The 8,896-nt window shown below is 47.5% G+C and overlaps 1 protein-coding gene across 1 annotated transcript; it reads left to right on the forward strand.

Moving 5' to 3' along the window:
• Positions 1-1,605: 1,605 nt before the first annotated feature.
• On the forward strand, positions 1,606-3,934 carry LOC137594274 (chymotrypsin A-like). The gene is made up of 7 exons (XM_068313655.1): positions 1,606-1,657; positions 2,744-2,847; positions 2,916-2,995; positions 3,084-3,162; positions 3,240-3,420; positions 3,530-3,663; positions 3,733-3,934. Exons 1-7 carry the CDS (start codon positions 1,606-1,608, stop codon positions 3,892-3,894), a joined length of 792 nt encoding a protein of 263 aa, XP_068169756.1. The 3' UTR covers positions 3,895-3,934.
• Positions 3,935-8,896: the final 4,962 nt, after the last annotated feature.

Consider the following 8,896-nt stretch of genomic DNA (forward strand, 5'->3'; position numbering starts at 1 on the left):
GGTGTTGAAGGCGCTTGAAAAGTCAAAGAAGAGCACCTTGACCGCACAGCCCCCGGTGTCCAGGTAGGAGAGCACACGGTGGAGGAGGTACAAGACAGCGTCGTCAACAACAATAACAATGCAGAACCATCGATCTGTTCTACGCTAATGCTAAGGAGGCATACACCGCCATCCCCCTCCCTCCACTAGGTAAATCAGACCATAACCTAGTGTACCTACAGCCCACCTACATCCCACTGGTGAAACGGCTGCCAGCAACAACACGACAGGTCAGGAGGTGGTCCCCGGAAGCAGAGGAGATGCTGAGGGACTGCTTCCAGACCACCAACTGGGATGTCATCATGGGCTCACATGGGGAGGACATTGAGGCGGCAGCTCAGTGTTTTACAGACTACATGAACTTCTGTGTGGACACCGTTGCCCCTGTCAGGACAATCAGGTGTTACCCCAACAACAAACCATGGGTAACCAAAGAAGTCAAGGCTGTCCTGAACAGGAAGAAGCGGGCGTTCAGGAGCAAGAACGAGGAGGAGATGAGGAAGGCCCAGCAGGAAGTGAGACTCTGCCTGAGGGAGGCCAAGGAGGTGTACAGGAGGAAGCTGGAGAAGCAGCTGGGGCGCAACCAGGTGAGGGAGGTCTGGAATGGGATGAGAACCATCACCGGACACGGGAAAGGGCGCAGCACTGTGGAGGGGAACAGTGAACGAGCGAATGAACTTAACAGCTTTTTCAATCCATTCAGCTCCCCCACCACTCCCAGCTCCTCGTCCCAGGCCTCTTCCGGTCCTGCAAACCGCTCCACTGATGCTCCCTCCTCCTGTGCTTCCTCTCCTTCCACCCCTGCCACTTCTCCCGAGCCCACTCCAAGAACTGCGAAGCTCAACGGCCCCACCTACAACAATATTAAACCTGTTGTAACACTGATGACACGTGATGAACATGAACACACACACACACACACACACACACACACGTTTCTCTACATGATGCAACACATGTGAAACACTCAGCTGGTGCTGATGCAGCATAAAAACACACAAACACACACTCATGTTCATCTGAGCTTGACAGGAAGTGAAACTATCAGCTGCTAATAATCAATTTACGTTTTAGGTTTATTTAGCAAATTTGTCATTTAGCATGATGTATATACAGTATAGTCTATATAGTTAGTATATATAATGAATATGAACAGTTAGAGTGATAAAACGGGTGACTACATTTTGGGGTATCAGCTGTAAACGCTTGACTTTGGTGGGGATCTTGTTCCAGAGGTTGATCAGGGGCTCCTTTAGAACTTTTCTCTACATTAAAGTCGGGATAATATTTTGAATTTATTCATAATATTTAGCTGCTCTGACTGGATGTGGATAAAATGTCTCTGTGTCTCTAAACGTACAGAAGGTCCAGGTCCAGATCGCCTGGATCAGGTGTTGTCTTCACCCAACTTGACCTTCCTCCTCTCTTGGATGGAAAACTGTGGCTGAGGTCCACCTGTCCAAACTCCCACCGTCTGATAAGATGTTCCCTTCCGTCTCGTCCAATCAAGTCACTTCCCACCTGTATATAAGCTCCTGGCGCCGACGGCGCTGACACATCGGAGCCATGGCCTTCTTGTCGATTCTCTCCTGCCTCGCCTTCGCCAGCGTTGCCTACGGTAAGACGAACCCCGACGTGTGAGAGTCATAGCTGAGGAAGTGAAGCATGCTGGGTAGAGCAGACAGGCGCAGATAGTGGTGTGGTTTATTGGGCCAGTAGGGGGAGCTGCAGCTTTACGGAGGTTTGACGTATTTTGATTAATTGTCCATAATTCAGTTTGTGTCCGCTTCACTTTATCTTCATTTTGTCCACCTCCAGCTCAGCTTCCTGTCTTCTTTTCAGCGCCACTGTCTCTAATCCGTCCATCATAGCTGTCCTCACCACTGTCTCTAATCCGTCCATCATAGCTGTCCTCACCACTGTCTCTAATCCATCATGTCTGTCCTCACCACTGTCTCTAATCCATCATGTCTGTCCTCAACACTGTCTCTAATCCATCATGTCTGTCCTCAACACTGTCTCTAATCCGTCCATCATGGCTGTCCTCAACACTGTCTCTACATTTTGCCCTTCAGAGACTTTTCTGACCCTTCCACCACCCGTTCCATCCTGTTGGATTCATTTCTTCACCTCCTCTTCACCCGTCATTTCTCTTGATACCAAGTCTTTAAAGTCCTCCATCTTCCCGAGTTCTTCTCCCTGTGCCTTGACTTTACTTTATACTCTTGTTTGGTGGAGATGGTATCTTTCATGAGTTTGTACAAAGCTCTTCACAGTTGTAGAAGAAGGTCTTCCCAGCCCATTCCTTTTCGAATACGTTCTTTATCCTGACTGCGTCTCGTTGGTTCCACGGGTTAATCACTCTGTGAGGAGAACTCGTGGCTTACTCTCAAATCTCGGCATGAAGATTTTCTTGCTGTGACCTCTTGTGCACTCAGTTTGCCTCTGGACAAGTACTTCCAGGTCTTGCTCTCTTGTAAATTGACCTCAGGAGCTTCAGCTTTCAGTCTTTCCTCTGTTAGATCCTTTAGACGTGGTAGAAGGTTGGTTCCTCTAGTCTGGACATATTTCCTCAGCCTCACTCTTCCGTCTTCACTCCTGTCATTGACGCCCAACCCTTCTGTTTGACTTCCTCTAACCGTCGTTCCTCTCCTCCTCTCCATCGGATGCCACCACCTTGCTAATCCTGTCCCGATGTCTCCAGGGTGTGGCACTCCCGCCATCCCTCCCATCATCAGCGGTTACTCTCGCATCGTGAACGGTGAGGAGGCGGTGCCTCACTCCTGGCCTTGGCAGGTGTCCCTGCAGGTAAGCACACACACACACACACACACACACACACGGTGGAAGTTAATGCCCCACTCTTGCTGTTTCAGGACTACACCGGTTTCCACTTCTGTGGTGGTTCCCTCATCAACGAGAACTGGGTGGTGACCGCCGCCCACTGCAACGTCAGGTACCTGAACGCCTCCATCGCCTCCATCACCTTTGTCCTGCAACTCACCTGGTAAAGGTGTTTCAGGAGACTTGTTTTACCCCCGTAGGACGTCCCACCGTGTGATTCTCGGAGAACATGACCGTGCCTCCACCGCCGAAGACATCCAGGTCATGAGGGTCGGCAAGGTGCGTAACAACCGAGCTCGGCGTCTCGCCTGGTCGCGTCGTCTGGCTATCCTCATCAGGGTGCCTTTTCCCATCAGGTGTTCAAGCACCCCCGCTACAACGGATTCACCATCAACAACGACATCCTGCTCATCAAGCTGGCTAGCCCCGCCCAGATGGGTATGCGCGTGTCACCCGTTTGCGTTGCCGACACCGGCGCAGAATTCCCCGGAGGCATGTTGTGTGTGACCAGCGGCTGGGGGCTGACCCGTCACAACGGTGAGAAGTTCCGCATTGACCAGCCAATCAGACGAGTGGTGGGCGTGGCTAAGGACAGGTTGTACCATGTGTTTTTGATACTTCAGCTGATTTGTTTCGTGTGTTCCAGCTCCCGACACCCCCGCCCTGCTCCAGCAGGCCGCCCTGCCCCTGCTGACCAATCTGGACTGCAGTAAATTCTGGGGCAACAAGATCACCGACAAGATGATCTGCGCTGGAGCCTCAGGCGCCTCCTCCTGCATGGTGGGTGGAGCTAATGTCGACATTCCCCACTCTTAAGCAGCTTCTCCTCATTGGCTGCTTGTCTTTCAGGGCGACTCTGGCGGTCCTCTGGTCTGCGAGTCCTCTGGAGTCTGGACTCTGGTGGGCATCGTCTCCTGGGGAAGTGGATCTTGCAGCACTTCGATGCCCGGCGTCTACGCCCGTGTCTCAGAGCTCCGCACCTGGATGGACCAGACCATCGCCGCTAACTGAACCAGTCAGGATCGGTTTGAAGCTGGTTAATAAAACAGTCAGACCACTCAACGCCTGCCTCTTCATTTGTCAACCGGTAGCTTCAATCAAACCCTTGTAGAAGGGGAACTCCCAAGATGCTTTGCTCGGAGCGACACCCTGTTCGCAAACCTACGCAAACTTTATGGCATCGTAAGCCGTCTTCCTCTGATTCTCCATCCTCTGTTCCGTAACTGGATCGGTCGTCAGAGTCCCAGGTTGCTCAGGCGTCCCCTGACAACGTGGAAGTATTCTAGTTCTACACAGGCCTTATCAACTAGTTAGTGACTCATCACTACTAGTTATTATCAACTAGTAGAAGATCTGATGTCTTTTACAAGACAGAAGAGAGAATAAACACAAATTGTGTGTTTATTTTCAGATAGAAGAGAACCGAAGGTAAAAAGAAGTGAAGAGTGATTTCTGTAATCAATCTGATTCATTCACATTCACACAACCCTGGAAATCTCCCATTAATCCCATTAATCCCATTAACAAACAGATTTTAATCTCCTCTGCTTGATGTTAGCATCGCCAAAGCTACATTTACAACAGGAGCCTCAAACATTGGTGCTGGAACCTCAAGCAGAGGTCCACCAGACTCTTCCTCTTCACATCCTCATGTGTGTTTTCACTGGTTACCAGGTTCCGACAGGTTCGATGTGTTTGCGTGTAGGGTTCAGATGCAGCCAGTAGGTGGCAGCATCACCTTTTAAACACCAGAAACCAGCTCCAACACACACACACAGTATGTATGGTTGGTGTTTGTAGGTGCGTGCATGGAGGGAGACGATTAGCTGGGACACTTTTAACTTTATAAATATGTAAATAAATATAAATAATAACCGGATTTGGACTTTTATGGTCTGGTCCTGGTGGAGGGCGTTGCACGCGTCCAGTCTGGATGTTCTCATCTGTCCTCCTCTGGGGGACGATCACATTTCCTTCTTTAGACTGTCAGTTCGAAAGCGTGTCAGACTTGTTTTTAAAACTACTTCCTGGTTTTGAACCAGCCGCCGCACCTGATTGGGTTCAGGTGCCTCTGTTTACTGGAGGAACCCAATCAAAGCTGGCTTCTAATAAAAGTCTGCTTTCCTGGCTCCAGCGGAGAGAGAGCAGCCTTCCAGTTGACCCAGTTGCCTCCAGCGATGGAGGAAGAGATCCAGAGGAGTGGGAGAGAATGGGCAGGCGGGGGGCGGGGGGGTAGAGGTGAAAACATGTGGGAGTCTGGAATGATTAATGTGTTTTCAGAGATGGAGTGAGAGCCAACGAGAGCAGGTGATGTTCTCAACAGATAAATGACCCAGTTGTCGTCTTAATGGAACATTGTGAGAGCATGTCAAAAGAAATATGTCAATATTTGTCTGGAGGGGGGTTCATTGTCCCCAACTCTCCAAGGTGCACCTCACATAAATCAGCTGGGATTCGATCATAAGTCATGACCCTCCGCAATCGGTTCAATCCTCATTCTCGTGAAAGACTTTGACACAAATCGCAGATCAATCTGATTTATTACTTCATCACTTTGGAGAAGATAAAGCTACAAGCGCCGCAGCTCAACTCTGAGCTATATCTGTTTGTTTGTTTTTACTGAATATCCAGCGTTACCCTTTCTTGGTCTTCTTTTATCTCTTCCTGCTTTGGGACGTGTTTCTCAAAAGTCTTCATTTTTATTCGTATGTACTGAGCAGCATAATTCTGGCAGGAGAGTCTTGGTTTTTGGCAGATCGGTCCTTCGGGGTTGGGGTTGATCGCTGCTTCAAGCGAAAACGGTTCAAGTACAGAGTCTTGTGCTCGAGTGCCAGGAAAGAGGAGGAGGCGTTGGGTCTTCGTGGTGAAGAAGGATCGCTCTTTCTGACGGCCTCCAACTGGCCTCAAGATGGTCTGACGTCTGGTTGGGAGACCTCCTCGGGTTCCTGCTTTTGGAGGGTGTCCAGCCAGCTGAGGGTGGACTGGTTGCCGTCACCTGGACCAGATCCTTCAAACTTTGGCCAGTCAGGTTTGGCCAGAAACAAGGAACCAGTGGAGTCCAGGGTGGAATGCCTGGTTTGCCAATGACTAGCCTCGTCCGAATTTACCCCAAGGTCGGCCCTTGCTGGAGGAGTCGTATCCCATGGCACTTGGGACTCCTTGGGTTGGATGGTTGGAGATGACATCATCACGGACTACCCATCCCAGCATCAGCATCACTGCTCTCTCTGGCCCCCCGTTCCCTTTCTAGCCCTACATTTGTTCCGCTGTGCCCTATATAGTGTCCCACTTAGCAATGAGGTCTGCTGGTGGTGCGTTCAGGAGTGTTTGTGAATCCATCCCGTCTACCGGCACCGGCCTTCAGAGTTCTCTCTCAAACACATCCTGAGTCATCTTCCTCCTCTTTTTCTACTTCCTTCATCCTCTTCTTCCCCTCCTCTTCCTCCTGCCGTGAACATGTCCGTCATCGCGCAGAGTTTTGCCCGTTCACAAGCGCTGCAAAATGCCCCAGTTCAGCATCTTTACAGGAGATTACCCCTCTATACATGGTTCATTAGTTGCCATAGCAACAAGGTCTTCCCCTGACAACCAGCAAAAGACCCCCAACCATACATAATACAGCAATTTAAAGATACCTTCTCTGTGTCCTCCCTCTGCAGATATGACTTTATTTTATTACATTTAGATGCTGAGGGAGTAAAAAAAAAAAAAGTGCTGACGGTGCCAATAAATGGATGTTTAGAAAAAAAAGACTGATGGTATTATTAAAACTCCGAATCTGAGTCGGGATCTCCAGCGTTCATTATTCAGTGTGTAATAAAAAGATAAAAGGTTGGGACCCAAAGGTGGGAAGCGTCTCTTCACGTACGTCCTGGGTTTTACCGACAAACCACAAAGGGTTAAAAACATCAATTTATCAAGGAATCAAAATGCAGAACAGCGTCTGGATTTGCTGTCATGCAAAGATTTACAAAGAAATGCTAGCTGCTAGCATCTGAGCTAGGTTTATCTGGGTTGCTGCCGTTCTCTGTCGTTACTACGTCGATGACACTCCGCTATACGCGCCAGTTGAAGCAGCGTCTCCCACAGTTATACTATACGTACATTACAATAAGCTGCTGCTAAAGGTGGGATTAGCAGCAGTTAGCAGTGACGTTATTAGCAGCTAGTACCAGGATATTAGCGGCTAACAGCGAGGATATCAGCAGCTATAGACTTACTGGAAGGAATGTAGCCGCAAGAGGACACAAGCCAGTGTCTTATTGTCCCAAGCCCGGATAAATACAGAGGGTTGCATCAGAAAGGGCATCCGTAAAACTTTTGCCAAATCAAACATGCAAAACAGACTTCCTGGAAGGATCGGACAAATTTCCTGAATAAAAACGTGGAACCGCAATTGTTTTGTACGTTCTTTAAAAAATTCTTTTCACTTTCCTTGTCAAGAAAGACGTTTCGGAGCAGGTCGGGGATGTCTTGATGGTATCCGTGTCTCGTTGGACTTGGAGGCTTAAAATCTGAGTCAGCTGGTCGTTTTTACGAGACTTTTAACACCAAGACTGTTTCTCCATCCGTCAGGCTTAAACGTTTATCAGGAAACACCATCAGTGTTTCTGGCTCATCCAGGAGATGCTAACGCTCTGTCATGTATGTGCGTTCATTTAACGAAGAGTAACTCAGAAAAGGAGGGCAGGGCTGTATGGGCATGAATAACACATCAGTCGTCCTTATCTCTCATTCCAGATCTTAATTGTTTATTTACCCAGCGATGAAGACGCCCAGAAACCCTCCGTTTCTCCGGCGGTTCAAAGGGAGGATGCAGGCCAGCGCCTCTCTGGGTGGAGATCCTTCTGTTAATTGCCACATTTCTCCTTCAGATTAAGTCGTACTTTATTTACTGCCCCGCAGGAAATCCTCCAGAATAAAAAGGATGATATTTCTACGTTCCGCGGCGGAAAGGAAGAATCTTTCATTTCCACCCTTGTCTCTAAGAATAATGAGCGCTGAATACATTTGAAACACAAAAGCAGAAGCGCTGAAGCGACTCAAAGGATTTCATTTCACTAAAGTTTCCCTCCTGGCTCTTGTTTTTTACATCCTCGTTCTGCTTGTTTATTCATGTCAGAGCTTTATTACGGCTGACCAGGAGCTTCATTTCTTTTGTTTCCTAGAGTCTTTTGTTGGCTGTGACTTCCTGGGTTTTGCATTTGGGAGCGTTGAAAGGTTATCGCTATAGAAATAAATCTCCGTTAGTCGACGGTTTCCCAGACCTGACCTTTTATCTGGAGCTCTGCTGTCAGTCGGCGTTAACGTGGAGCTTCTTCATGTACAGTATTGTGAGGTTTTATATTTTTAACTGTGAATATTTTCCCGTATCAGTTTGTTTGGATGATGTAAAACAAGAAAAAACAAAAAAAAACAGATATCCATGAGACTAATTAAAAATGGGGCGCGATACCAGAAACGCTTTATGCTAATTTCTATAAGGGGCTGATTAGTGAATTTATTCCCACTTGTTTAAGGCAATAATATCATTTTTCTGCCCTCGTTTCTCGGGACGTAATGAGCTGTGATGCAACAACAACACATTTCTGGTGTCAACGTCTCTGGACTTTCAAAGAAGTTTATCAGTGATAACATTCAGGCAGAGCTGAAGCCTCCTTCAGGGGTCCTCCCCTCCAGAACTAACTAGGTTTAGAAACATTATTTAACATAAATATTAAATATTTATAAATATAAATATTTATATAAATACTCAATATTTATATTTACTATTAAATATTTAAATACTTAAATATTTATATTTGTTATTATTAGTTATTATTTTGGTTTATTGTTTATGTTTGCAAGGTTTACATTGACACTAAACCAATCCTGCTTTATGTGCTTTCAATTGCCCCTTGGGGGTTAATAAAGATTTTTTAATTGAATTGAATTGAATTGAACTGAATGAGTTTAGAACGTCTTTCAGGGATTTGGTCTCATTCAGGTTCCAATTGGTGGGAGTGGGAGGTCA

The sequence above is a fragment of the Antennarius striatus genome, chromosome 1 (assembly GCF_040054535.1).
Source record: "Antennarius striatus isolate MH-2024 chromosome 1, ASM4005453v1, whole genome shotgun sequence".
Classification (NCBI taxonomy): Eukaryota; Metazoa; Chordata; class Actinopteri; order Lophiiformes; family Antennariidae; genus Antennarius; species Antennarius striatus.

Bases quoted from the DNA above. Each gene is read 5' to 3' on its own strand.
- LOC137594274 (XM_068313655.1), top strand. From the start codon at position 1,606: ATGGCCTTCTTGTCGATTCTCTCCTGCCTCGCCTTCGCCAGCGTTGCC. The intron at 2,996-3,083 runs GTACCTGAACGC...TTACCCCCGTAG, and splicing joins GCCGCCCACTGCAACGTCAG to GACGTCCCACCGTGTGATTC. The intron at 3,163-3,239 runs GTGCGTAACAAC...TTTTCCCATCAG, and splicing joins AGGTCATGAGGGTCGGCAAG to GTGTTCAAGCACCCCCGCTA.